General features: G+C 42.7%; 1 protein-coding gene across 5 annotated transcripts in view; it reads right to left on the bottom strand.

Annotated features, from left to right (window-relative positions):
- The window catches only part of AP2B1 (adaptor related protein complex 2 subunit beta 1), a 122,448-nt gene that overhangs the window by 10,203 nt on the left and 98,714 nt on the right, over positions 1-13,531 (bottom strand). For all 5 annotated transcript variants that reach the window (XM_060290595.2, XM_060290593.1, XM_060290597.1 and 2 more), the window contains 2 exons: positions 3,968-4,052; positions 2,953-3,039 (listed from right to left, as the gene is read on the bottom strand). In XM_060290595.2, coding sequence (XP_060146578.1) covers positions 2,953-3,039; positions 3,968-4,052 — 172 coding nt within the window. The remainder of the gene's footprint in view (positions 1-2,952; positions 3,040-3,967; positions 4,053-13,531) is intronic.

Genomic DNA, 13,531 nt, shown 5'->3' with positions numbered 1-13,531 from the left:
AACTAGTGAATATAGATACAACATGTCTCTGAGCTCTTCACAGTATAATAAACACTTAATTTAAAAAACAGGTTTGTAGATTGCTTGCCAGAAAGATTCCTTTCTGGATATGGGTGGAGATGCAACTACTTCTTGTATACTTAAGATAGTGGTCCCAGACATGTACTAAGCCCAAATACAGCTATAATATAAGCTGTAAAACAGATTCATACAGACCGCTTGACGCCAGTAGAGATGACCAGTGCTAGGAAGCAGGGAGACCCAAACATTGGTGCCTTTCTGATCTAATATTTTCTAGTATTTACACAACTAGTGGCACCATAAGCACCCCATCATATACACCTTTCTATTAAGAACTGATAAATGATTAAGGCTTAGGAAGACGGTTTCTTTTCTTCTTTCATCTCTAGAAGACATGGAAGAGCAAAAGTAAAAGCTCAACGCTAGGTGGTCAGCCCTTTAAGCCTGCGACTTCCTGTTGCCCTCAGTGTTAGCTCCATCTGTCAAATGTCTACTCTGGCACAAAAAAGCTATTTAAAGGGTTGGTGCTATTGTGATTAGGACAGATCAGCTGGGGAGGATGGTATTTTTAGCTCTCAGCTAGACCCAGGGTGTTGAATCAGAAGGCACTAAACCCAAAAATGTTCATGTTAATAGAGCCCTCAGACTGGAAGGAAATGTAAAGGCCAGGGTACTCCAGACCTTGGGGTGGCGGCAGAGGAAAAGCTAGAAAGGATTAGTTGCAGGAAGTGGTCTCGTAAGCGATTAGCAATGATTCAGTGTGGGAAATGATGGCCTCGGGCTCCTGGAGAAAACGAAGTGGCTGTTTTTCCCTCTGCTCCATGTGCTGCACTGCCACGTGCTGCACTGTGTGTCACTGGAAAACTGATTCGCTGGTATTTGGAGCACCCGAGGCAGGGAGGAACTGGCATGAGGCCATGGCAGAACTGATCAAAACTGAATTTGCTTTGGGAAACTGTTCCAGTTTACATCAGAAGCCAAAGACCCTTTGGGAGCAAGACCAGACACCCCTTCTTTGGGCAAGATCACAAATGTACACCAAGGTTCAATAAGGGTTCAGAACCCCAATCTGGAAGCAGGGGGATCTTTTCTATAACTCTGACAGGCCACAGTAAAGCCCTCAATCATCCAAACTTCCATTTTCTTTTTTGAAAAAGCATGTCCCTTTCACACCAGACCTCTGAAACCAAATCTGCTTTCCAATTACTCTGGCCTTTCTCTGCTCTCTATAGGCCAGAGTTTCCCAGATCGTGCATGTTCAAGGAACACCGGTGTTCCATAAGACGTTAATAATAAGCATTTTGTGACTTTAAATTCCACAGTGAAAAAATTCAGTTAATGTTGAGTTAAACTGGTTTCCCCGATGCAGGAAGCCTCAGCTTCTAGTGTGCTCATGTGCAATGGCAACACCCAAGAGAGGCACTTCATACACTGTATTTTCCAACTTTTTTGACCACAGAACCCTTTTCTGAGGGACAAGTGTTCTCAGGAGCATAATAAATGAAATGCCCTGGGACTGACTACACAAGGGTGACTATAACTCTCGCCATGAACCACTGCAGTTCTGCACCTGGAGCTTCCTGAAAAACAGCTTACACAAGGGAAGACTGCCCGACCTCCCAACTCATCAAATGAGGCTTGTGGTAACTAACCAGTGAGCCTAGCAGAGAGATAACACCGTCACCTACCTAGAATATGGCATAAAAAGCAGCTCAATTTAAGTATGACTTTTTTGTGAAAACTCAGCAAAAATCTGGTTTTGTTTAATAACTACATAACCAGTCAGGCTGAAAAACCCAGACCAAGAATATGTTCAAAAGAAGGCAGATATGTGGTATTCCTGAAGAGAATCGACAAACTAGTAGCGACAGTGGACATTACAGAAAACTATCTCCTCCAACACCTCTCCAAGGGCTCAGGAGAAGTCTATAAGAAAAGACTTGTCTGAACACAGAGGATGAATGCATCATAGAGCACTCCCACTCCCCGCAAAAAAACTTTTTAAAGAACAAGTTGAACTGAGAAGACAGTGAGTTGTTTTTTTTTTTTTCTTTTTCTTTCTGTACTGCTATACTGCCTCTTTCCCCCACTCAATGCTCCAGCTACAGTGGGAGGGCGGCAGCCAGAAGGAGGAAAGGACGGGTGAATGAAGAAAAGAGGAAAAGAGGCGGCACCCAACAGCACCAAGGCTCACTTTCATTAAAACGCCTTTCATTTCATAAGGCCTTATACTAACCTCAAAGAGAGACTGGAACAAAGGCAAGACCCTGAACAGCTGAAGGCTCCTTCCACTCCTGAGGATGCTTCAGTGAAACAAAGCCCTAGGCACTGTCAGCTGCTATTGTTTCTCCTCCTGGGCTCCCCAGTTTGATGTTCTAGTACAGTAATAAAACTAACTACTAAGGGGGCTGGAGCTTTTTCATGGTGATTAAAGAGGTCAGTATAACCATATGAAAGCTGACACAAGGCAAGAAAGAAAAAGGCTACCAACTAGGCTTTAATCAACTATGATGTAGTCTTATTTAATAGTAAACACAGGATTCCAAATAAGGATCTCGGAAAGAGTCACTACTGAAGGCTGATGTAAAATGACAAACAGTCCTTTTAATTTTTAGGAGAGTGCATATCTTCAAGTGCCACTTCAATTACCTAATGCTTAGAATGTTCAAGTAACATGACTCATACGTGTTCAACTACTAGAGAATTGGGTGGGTGGATCCATTCTAGTTCTCTTCTTAAATCTGTTAGTTTGTAAGTAATCTAGTACCTACATCAAAACATCCCAAGTTTTTAAAGAGAAGTTTGCAAAGTAATACCATATACTCACTAGAAATAAGGTAGGTGTGAAAAGGTAGGTAAAGAAAAGACAACATTTTCAAATATCTAATATAATACACTAGGATGAAAATGAAATTTAGACTCATCACTCACCAGCATTTAAATGACATTCCTTAATCTGAAACTGAAGTTCATTTTCATTGGGAATATCCTTCCACGTTGCAAGGAAGACCTGGCGCTCTGTATGGGGAAGCAGAGGGAAAGGAAGGATGTGCACAATCTGTCAATATTCTGACATCTAAGCCCTTGTACCATTTCTCCTTTGGAGTGCTGGTTCTAGCAATACAGCCAGCAGTAGCCTGGGACTGGAGTCAACTCCTAGCTATGCAGAGGTGCTACACTCCAGGTCAATTAATCCCTCATGAGTAGCACTAAGATACACTGGAAAAAAGTCAACATCTAGGGTTTAGTTTTGCCTCCACTGTTTTCCTATTTGGGTGACTTTGGTAAGTCTTGTGATCTTTCTGATCCTTAATTTCATCATATATTATTACATCTGCCTACCCTACCCAAAGAGCTACTGTAAGAATGAAACCAATGTTAAGTGCCAATACAACTTCATATGTATCAATACAAGCTAGTTTTATTAGATGGTGGTTTCCTAAGTAAGGGAAGAGAGAAATATCAACAACCACATGGGGAATACCAATAAATTTATCACAAATTATTGAATTCTTATCTTGAGACAGTAAGAACTCAGGACAGGGCTAAATGCTGAATTTCCATGTATTATCTCAAGTCATTATAAAAACGATTTCTGCTTTGGAAACTGAAACTCAAAAAAATTAAGCACCTTGCTACAGTCACATAGCTGGTAAATAGCCAAGCTGAGATTCAAATCCACATCTACTTGTCACCAAGCCACTTACTCTGTATGCTGTGGTGACTGGCTTATTTGGACAATAGGCATTGTGACTTGGAGACCAACAGCAAAGCAAGAACAACTGTGACTCAGGAGAATATATAATTAGCAATTATTAGAGCTTTAGAATAGCCTTCCTCCATTTTTTTAAACCTCAAAATAGCTTGTCCTTCCGGGGCTATGCTCTGCCTGACACATTCAGAGAAAGAGCAAAGGTATATTTGCAGGACAGGAGGACATACTTACCCATTTTGCCATCTTCTACAAAAAGCACGTTGAGTGGGATGAGGCAGCTGAAGTAGAAGACATCAATATTGTTTTTCACAGCCACCTGCCAGTAAAGTAGCAAGGGAAAATTAGGACATCATAAGAAGCCAGGTAGGAGGGAAAGAACAGTTATATGTGTCTAGAAATAAATCACCCAATTTCCTTCCTATTTATTTATTTTAAAATATTTATTTATTTATTTGGTTGCACTGGGTCTTAGTTAGTTGCGGCACATGGGATCTAGTTCCCTGACCAGGGGTCAAAGCTGGGCCCCCTGCATTGGGAGCACGGAGCCTTAGCCACTGGACCACCAGGGAAGTCCCCAAAATCTGTTATTTATTTATTTAGCCTCACTGCACGGCATGTGGGATTTTAGTTCTCCGACCAGGGAATAAACCTGCGCCCCTTGCATTGGAAGCGCAGAGCCTTAACCACTGTACGGCCAGGGAAGTCCCTCCTTCCTCTTTTAGACAGGTTAGGAAACCCCAAATCAAGACATACCAGCCCATACACTGCAAAGCATGTCCTTATTCACTCCACTGTCAAGAGCACCGTGGACAGCCTGCAACTCTGCCTTGCTCCAGGAGGGGCCCCAGGAGGAATGAATTCAAGGCACAATTCTATACCTGCGATATCCAGTCAGTTGTTTTAATAGTAGTTTCTGCTACCACTTACTAAGTACCTATTAATGAGAATATTTCTAATCCTCATTATAACTATCCCAAACAAAGTACTGTTACTACCCTCTCATTTTACAGATGAGGAACTGAGGTTCAGAAAGATTAAGTAACATCCAGTATCACACTGTCAGTACACAGAAGAACCAGGATTCAAATGCAAAATTGACTCTAAACCTTGTTTTTTTTCTCTCCACAATAACTGGTGGCATACTGCCCCTTATCTTTTTTCAGGTATCAGTTTTAAAGCTCTTTCTTTTATAAAATCTTACTTTCCTAAGTCACATGGCTGGAAAAGCTTGCTGGGTCAAACACTCGTAAATCTGATGACTCTTGGAAGGAAAAGCCTTTGAACAAATGAAGAAATGAGTTTTCTTCTCACAATACAAACTTCTGGATTTGGGCAGGCTGTGATTCTACCATGGCCCATTCAATCCAGGGCACGCTGTTCATATTTTTTAAAAAGCTATAATAAGTACCTGTGCTCAGGGGCAACACTGATTGGTGTCTCTATTCAGAAACAGGCAGACTCCACCGTGGCAGATTGTAAGAGCCATATACTGTAAGAGGGGAGAGTAGGAGAAGAACTGCTCGAAACTACCACTTCCCACTGGTTCCTGTCACTGGTGACTTTCCTATCTATGCTCTTGGCACTGCAGAAAACCATTTCTCTGGGTGAGTTTTATAATCAGTAACCAAGTCTATTTCTCTCTAAGAAAATAAAGGTAAAAAGTGCTTATCTAGCACCACTATTCTCTCCCCGCCCCTTCTTGGGGCAAATGCCTATAACTTCAACAGCATATTGAGATTGAAATATCCTCTTTCCGAAGTACTTCCAGTTCTTTTACATTTGTTATCAACTCATCTTCCCCACCTTTTTTTCTTTTGTCTGCATTGGGTCTTCGTTGCTGCGCACGGGCTTTCTTCGTTGTGGTGGGTGGGCTTCTCATTGCGTTGGCTTTTCGTTGTGGTGGGTGGGCTTCTCATTGCGTTGGCTTCTCTTTGTTGCGGAGCATGGGCTCTAGGCACGTGGGCTCTAGAGCGCAGGCTCAGTAGTTGTGGTGCATGGGCTTAGATGCTCCGTGGCATGTGGGATCTTCCCAGACCAGGGCTCGAACCCGTGTCCCCGGCATTGGCAGGCGGATTCTTAACCACTAAGCCACCAGGGAAGTCCCTTCCCCACCTTAAATAGTACCTTTATTTCACCCTCCATAATCTGGTTTGGGTATGTCTACTTGATATCTTTCTGCCCTCTTTCCTATAAGAATTCATCAAATTACTTTCCTTGTAACTTGTACATTTAACCTTTCAATGACCCACACCCAGGAGTTTCTGACCTATATCACACAATCAGATGCCCAAAATGCTGAGACAGCAGGAGTCTCAAAAAGCTTGAGTCTGGTGAATACAAGCAGAGTAACTAACCTCAGGAAAGAGGGACCTTAGACATTCTTTAAGATGTACTAGAGCACCACTTCAAAAGATCTATACCAGCTGTGGGCTTCTGGGAAGGAGGTATTTTCTAATTCATCTGGTACTCAGCAATGAGAGAACGGGAACACTTATTTCAAATAAGGGCACCAAGAAGACCTTGAGGGAGTGCCAGGCTCTGTAAAGGTCATTTAGAAGTGAAAACTGGAAGTGGTTCAAGTGGGCTAGCATGGGTCATATGTCCTCCAAGAGGTAATATTAGCGGTTCTCAACCAAAGACTTATATTAGAATCATCTGGAGAGATTTCTCAAAACAGAATCCGGGACTCCATCCTGTATTAAAAAAACAGCAATCCCTAAATCTGGGACCTGGAACATGTATTTTGGAAAAAGTTCCTAGGAAGATCAACCAGACAAGTAATTAATTTACAACAATGTTACCTAAGAAGTCTGTGTGGGCTTATAAATAGATTGTTCATCTGAGGGAATCCTTATTCCAACTGAAGCCCTTTAACAATGGAAAAGACATGAAAATCTCTTCTAGGTCAACCATTCTGCCCCAAGGACCCTTTTGACAAACAGATGAAAGTCAGGGACCTTCTTTCTGAAAACCGTACATGCAATGTTTCCACAAAAACTTCAGGGGTTTCAGGACACCCTGAAGACTACCCCTGGACTTCTGCTCTAGAATAATTCTCTGAGAAGCTGGGACACCCAAATCAGAGGCAGCAGACACAGTGGCTCTGAACACGGACTTGGGAACCAGACCAGACCACCTGATTTCAAATGCTGACTCTGTTACTTACTAGCTGTGTGACTTTAGGCAGTGGTACTCAGCTCAGTCTCCGGTCTGAAGGATGGAGATAACAAACAGGACCAAATGCATGGGGTTGTTATGAGGCTAACGAGTAAATGTTTGCAAAGCACTTACAATGGTGCCTGACTTACAATTAAGTACTATTAACAAATGTTTCTCAAAGAAAAGTTCCCTCTTCTTTCACCATTTTCTGCTTTACCTTTTTACTCAGAATTTTTCATAATTAAGGATAACGACATTAGGCTTATGTGACATCTTACACATGCTCAAATGTAGTATTACAACTATGCTAACAAGAGCTCAGTGAGGAAGCGTTTCATCTCTTTTACATTAGATTTTCAAAATCTGCATCTTGCAGCTCTCAAACTTTTACTCTTGGTTATTTTTTTAGGACCACATTTATTTCAAATGTATATGGTTCCCTTGGATCTGGGCCCTGCCTACCTCTCCAGCCTATTTCCTTAACTTCAAGCACATCAGAATTACTTCTTGCTCCCCAAACACTGAAATTGACACGCTGTTTCTTGTCAGATGTTGTTCTTTCTGCTTAATATGTTCTTCTCCTAAAACTTTATCTGTCTGGAAAATATCTATTTAATCTGAAGATTCAGTTCAAGCTTGACAAGGATTTCTCAGGAAGGCTCTAGTTCCTCTCCATAGCACCCAATCCATGCACCTCTATATAGAATAAATAATTGTTTATCTCTGCCTCACCCACAACACAATGATCTCTCTCTCAGTGCAGGGGCTCTCATCTTCATTCGCATTCTAGTGACTCAATAAGTATTTGCTGCATGAAATTTAAGGGGAAGAAGTTGAGCAAATGAAATGAAAAACTGGTTTCTCAACCTTTTTTTTTTTTTCCTTTTTAACCTGTACATCGTTCATATGCAGAACATAATTTCAGGGACTTCCTTGGTGGCACAGTGGTTAAGAATCCGCCTGCCAACGCAGGGGACACGGGTTCAAGCCCTGGTCCGGGAAGATCCCACATGCCATGGAGCAACTAAGCCCATGCGCCACAACTACTGAGCCTGCGCTCTAGAGCCCGCGAGCCACAACTACTGAAGCCCGTGTGCCACAACTACTGAGCCCATGTGCCACAACTACTGAAGCCCATGTGCCTAGAGCCCGTGCCCTGCAACAAGAAAAGCCACCGGAATAAGCCTGCGCACCGCAACAAAGAGTAGCCCCCACTTGATGCAATTAGAGAAAGCCTGTGCCGCAGCAACAAAGACCCAACGCAGCCATAAATAAATAAATAAATTTATTTTAAAACCCCCATAATTTCACCAGTAACATGGCTCATTAGGCACACAGATACTTCATGAGGCAAGGATGGGGGGATAGAATGATACGTGGGCTCTTCTGGTTTCAAATACACTGGGCTAAAATAATATTTAGATGTTGAGGAAGAATAACATAGGCAGTAGATCACAACCCAAAGAATATTAGATTCTCCAAGGATATGCCAATAGCTCTTCAGGAGTCTCAGCAAAAAAGATTCAAGGAAAACACAGTATGAAGCCAGTCCAATTCCAATCCAGACGGCAGCTCTCTCTCTTTTTAAATTTTTATTTATTTATTTTGGGCTGCGTTGGGTCTTCCTTGCTGCGCGCAGGCTTTCTCCAGTTGTGGCAAGCCGGGGCTACTCTTCGTTGCGGTGCGCAGGCTTCTCACTACGGTGGCTTCTCTTATTGCAGGGCACGGACTCTAGGTGCGCAGGCTTCAGTAGTTGTGGCACGTGGGCTCAGTAGCTGTGGCTCGCAGGCTCTAGAGCACAGGCTCGGTAGTTGTGGTGCACGGGCTTAGCTGCTCCACAGCATGTGGGACCTTCCCAGACCAGGGCTCGAACCCATGTCCCCTGCATTGGCAGGAGGATTCTTAACCACTGCGCCACCAGCGAAGTTCCCAGAAGGCAGCTCTCTTAAAGAGAATTGAGTAAACCTTAGAGTATGATATTGACTGCTTCAGCGGGAGAGAGGGGAGTTCTTTGTTTTCTTATTTTGAAATTCACCATCCCAACAGGTACAGAACAGAAAGACACAATCCAGACAAGGTGGAGAAGTATTTTCCAAGAGCTTTAACATCAACGTCTAGCTTGCCTATGGCAAATCAATTATCACATATATATCCAACTGCCTACTTGGTATGAGATACTTGGATAACTAACAGATATCTGAAAATGAACATGTCTAAAACCAAATTCTTGATCTCCCCATCTCATCCCTAAATGGACCCTCCTGCTGACTTTCCAAACTCAGTATATGAAACCCCGCCAAGCTTTTTATGGTGTCCCTGGTTCTGCACTTGTCTCTCCCCACCCTCCCCACCTAGCTTCCCAGTCTACTGTCAACAAGGCAGAGTGATCTTAAAATGTAGATCAATTCATAAATACTTCCCTGCTCAAACTTCCAATGACTTCCCAAACTTACAACTGCCTATAGTTGGATGTCTCTTACCTCTCTGTCGTCATATGCTATGACTCTCCCGTCAGCCACAGGAGCTGCTGTTGTGCCCTGCACATACCAGGCATACTCCTGTCTCATAGTTTTTTGCCTTTGTTGTTTCTTCTGCTTGAAATTCTCTTCCACCAGAAATGTGCAAGGCTCATTCTGGCCTCCTTTAGGTCTTTGCTTTAAATCAAATATTATCTTCTCACGTAGGTCTTCCATGACCAACATATTTATAAAATTATACCACCCAACCTCCAACTCTAGGACTCCCTATCCCAACCTCTGCTTTGTTTTTCTCCATCGCTCTTACCTGACATATTATTTTACTTATTTGTTGGTGCACTGCCTGTCCCTGTGCCACATAATCCACCTCGAGTAAAATGTAAGTTTCACAAGGGAAGGGATTTTTGTCTCTTGTTCACTACTGTATTCTCAGTTTCTAAAACAGTGACTGGCACAGAGTAAGGGCTCAATAAGAATAATGACTGTAAAATACACTACTCAAAGTTCCTGACAGCCATTTGGGTTTAGACAAGATATGAACTTGGTCTAAAGTTTCCAAAAGGACAGGACTTCTCAAGTTTTTTCCAGTGTACTTCCCTTAACAGAGGAGGAAAGAATGGACATATATAGTGGTGTGGAGGTAGGGGTAAGGATCAGGATTAGGGGCATAATATGAAGTAGCCCATCATAAGAACAAAATTTCTTTGAAGTTCCATGCTATTCCATAATGAATCCATGTGTTCTAATATGAAAATGTGTTTCTCCATTTTCCTTTAAATAAAACTGATGCTCCAGGCGAACACACCGTGTGTATTCTTCAGCCTCACGTACCTCCTAACATGGTGGTTTTAAAACCGGTGTTTTGGGGTTTTTTTTGGCAGTATGCGGGCCTGTCACTGTTGTGGCCTCACCCGTTGTGGAGCACAGGCTCTGGACGCGCAGGCTCAGCGGCCATGGCTCACGGGCCCAGCTGCTCGGCGGCATGTGGGATCTTCCCAGACCGGGGCACGAACCCGTGTCCCCTGCATCAGCAGGCGGACTCTCAACCACTGTGCCACCAGGGAAGCCCCTAAAACTGGTGTTTCTTAAAATTAATTTAGTGGGATGAAACTGGCATAAAAAATAGAATAGAAAATGTCATAGTGTGTCTCACGAAGAGTCAGTAATGTTTCCTGAAACTTTCAGTTTTATGTATTGTGTGTATACACTATGTAAAATGTATCTCTTACTGTAAATTGCAGTCAAAAAAGTATAACAACCATAATACTCATACACCAAATTAAAAAGGAAGCAGTGAGGAAATGGGCTCAGTGAGCTTAGGAACAGAGTGCACACCTCAGTTTCTGCTTTGAGGATGCCTAAAGCAGATCACAGATGGTACCAAGGAGCTGATTACCTAATCCTCTGTTCCTCTGGTCTGTCACGTGTGACATGCGGACATAACAATATTAACTTGCCTCTCAGGGACATCAATAAGAAGAGCAAATAGAAATGATTATAAGGCACTTGGAAAACACAAAAGCGGGCTATAAATGCTTAATAATAATAATGATTCTTAAGAGTTACTTTCAGTGGCTGCTGGGGAAAGAGCAGCCTGTCAGCTTCAGCCTGTAACCAGCAATTAGTTTCTTTCCACAGTATAGGAAGCCTGCTGCAGGAGCTGCAGCCTCTTTATGGTGGCACAGCTGGAGAGGAGCAGACTGAATTAATATTCTAACCTTGTTTCAGTGTGCTCAAAAGTACTATAAAAAGGTACGAGATGAACTCAGTGTGAACTCCGGCAAATGCGGCCTCTCCCCACAGATCACCACAGGAGGCACTGCCACAAGAAAATTCAAGCCAAGTGGTATACAGCTCACCTTTGACAGTATATCATCTACTCTTCCGTGACGTCACTTGTGACCTTTCCAAGTGTCTGAGAATTTTTTTTTTTCCTCCTCTCCATTTAGCTTTTAGAAAGATTATTTGCAGGCTGGTCCAAGCCAGGACCAGGCAGTGACGCCAACCATCGCCAGTTGTCTGAGGAATGATGATTCAGATGTGTGCTAAGCACCACACCACCTAGTCAACAGAGCCTAGGGGAATGGCTCTGAGTGACAGGTTTATAATGACACTGACTCCAACTGTGTGATATGTCATCTGAGACTCAAGCAGAAGAGGCTCTCTGCTAGCTGCTGGAGTTAAATCTACCTGTAGTTCTGCATTCCTAGTCAATGCCAAAAAATATCTACCATCTTTAGTTTAAATATGGTCTTCCATTTCAAACCCTATTGACTGATACATTATCTGAGACTTCTCAGAGACGTCCTGACAAATCAGGGCTATCTATAATATTTGACAATGTCTGAATACACTTAAAAATATAGCAGAAATAGTCATGCAACCCACCATAGAAAATGTCAATTTACTTTCCTTCCGATGCTAATTACATTTTAACTTGAACAGCCATCTTTAGTTTACTTCCAGGGCTAAGACTCAAACAAGAAGCCTCTATTTTCTTTTTTAGTTCACCCAATAGATCAGATGGACTGCACGGCAGCTGAGCAGCCCTCAAACACTGCCAATCTGCTGTCATTATAGATAAAAGCCACACTCGTTGATTTTCATTGTTAAGAGCATGTGGACGGTGGAGCCTCTTACAGGGAAAACTTGACAGGTTCCTCTCTTCCTGATAAAAGCAGTAGCTCCATGTCCCTAAGCTAATTTCTCCTTGGGCAACAACATGCACTTCAGCATCTGAAATTTCCATGTTAAAGTGGCTCTCAGAATGGAAAGGAAAGCTCTGAACAGACCCTCAGATAGATGATCTCTTAAACTTAAATCTTCTAGTGGTACACATGATTACTGGGTTTTAGAATGGCAATGAGGGGGCTTTCCCTGCTGGTCCAGTGGGTAAGACTCTGCGCTCCCAATACAGGGGGGCCGGATTTGATCCCTGGTCAGGGAACTAGATCCCACATGCATGCCACAACTAAGAAGTCCACATGCCACAACTAAGAAGCCCGAGCCTGCATGCCGCAATGAAGATCCTGCATGCCTCAATTAAGACACGGCGCGGCCAAAAGTATATATATAATAATAAATATTAAAAAAAAAAAAAGAATGGCAATGAGAACCTAAGAGACAAGCTCTCTTGGTGGGCACTGTTTTGAAAGGCAAAGAGAAACCAAAAGATACTGAAACTGATATAACTATGACTCCTCCTGGAGTCCCCATTCGGTCATGCAGTTTTGCTTAATCTCAATCTCAGAAGCCTCCCACAGAGTTAACACCATGAATGAGAATGTAGGCAGATTAAATCTCCAGAACAGCAATGAGAGGACTAACATTGTAAAGTGGTATATATACACAGACATTAGTTTAGAAGAGGAAGGAGTCTATCAGAATGATAGTCTCCAAGGCTGTACACTGGAAGAAGCCTAAAGCACAGGAGGGTTAGAACTACTGGAATCAAATTCTGTAATTCTTCTGCAACTTAAGCTAGACTCTCAAGTATTGCTTTAAAAAGGAATTCCCCCTCTCCGTCAAAGCCATTTGGAAAAGAAGTGGAAAGGTCACAATTTTCATGAAAGACTGCCTCTGTGGACAGAGGCAGTCTTTCATGAAGCTTCCTTTTGAAGCCCACCCATAGCCACCACTAAAGCCATCTGAACTGCAGAGTCAGCCTGAACTCACACCCTTAAAGTCCCAGCACAACCTCCAGTGCCGGCATTGTGACACCTCAGCCCAGAGTGAATTTCAGTTTAGGAGTCCCACCCTTTTTACTGCTTACCTCTGAACTTATAAACAATCACACCCATTCCCACCAAAGCAAACTCTTATGATAGGAAGGGTGGAAAAACCTGGAACTGGGACGTGCTAGACCATTACCTTTTTAAATAAAAAAAAATTTTTTTCCCTTTTAAAGGCAAAAGTTAGACTGTTTTGAGTATTATTTGAAAAAACTGTTTTCTGAAAGCAAAGAACTGAGCGACAAGATACAATGATCATCTACTGGCAGAAGGCAAACCCTTTTGCCCTTCCTTTTAAAGCTTGCCTTCTCATCACTTCATATCCATCAGAATTAGAAAAAAGTCAGGCTTCTTTCTGGTCTCATAGAAAAAGGGGCTTGCTCGGCTCCATTTCCTGTCAGACAGCTAAATGATTCTGGTTTTCCCTG

Source organism: Globicephala melas, chromosome 20 (genome assembly GCF_963455315.2).
Source record: "Globicephala melas chromosome 20, mGloMel1.2, whole genome shotgun sequence".
In the NCBI taxonomy this organism is placed as follows: Eukaryota; Metazoa; Chordata; class Mammalia; order Artiodactyla; family Delphinidae; genus Globicephala; species Globicephala melas.
Note: the sequence above shows the minus strand (reverse complement) of the source record. Positions and strands in the feature narration are given on the sequence as shown.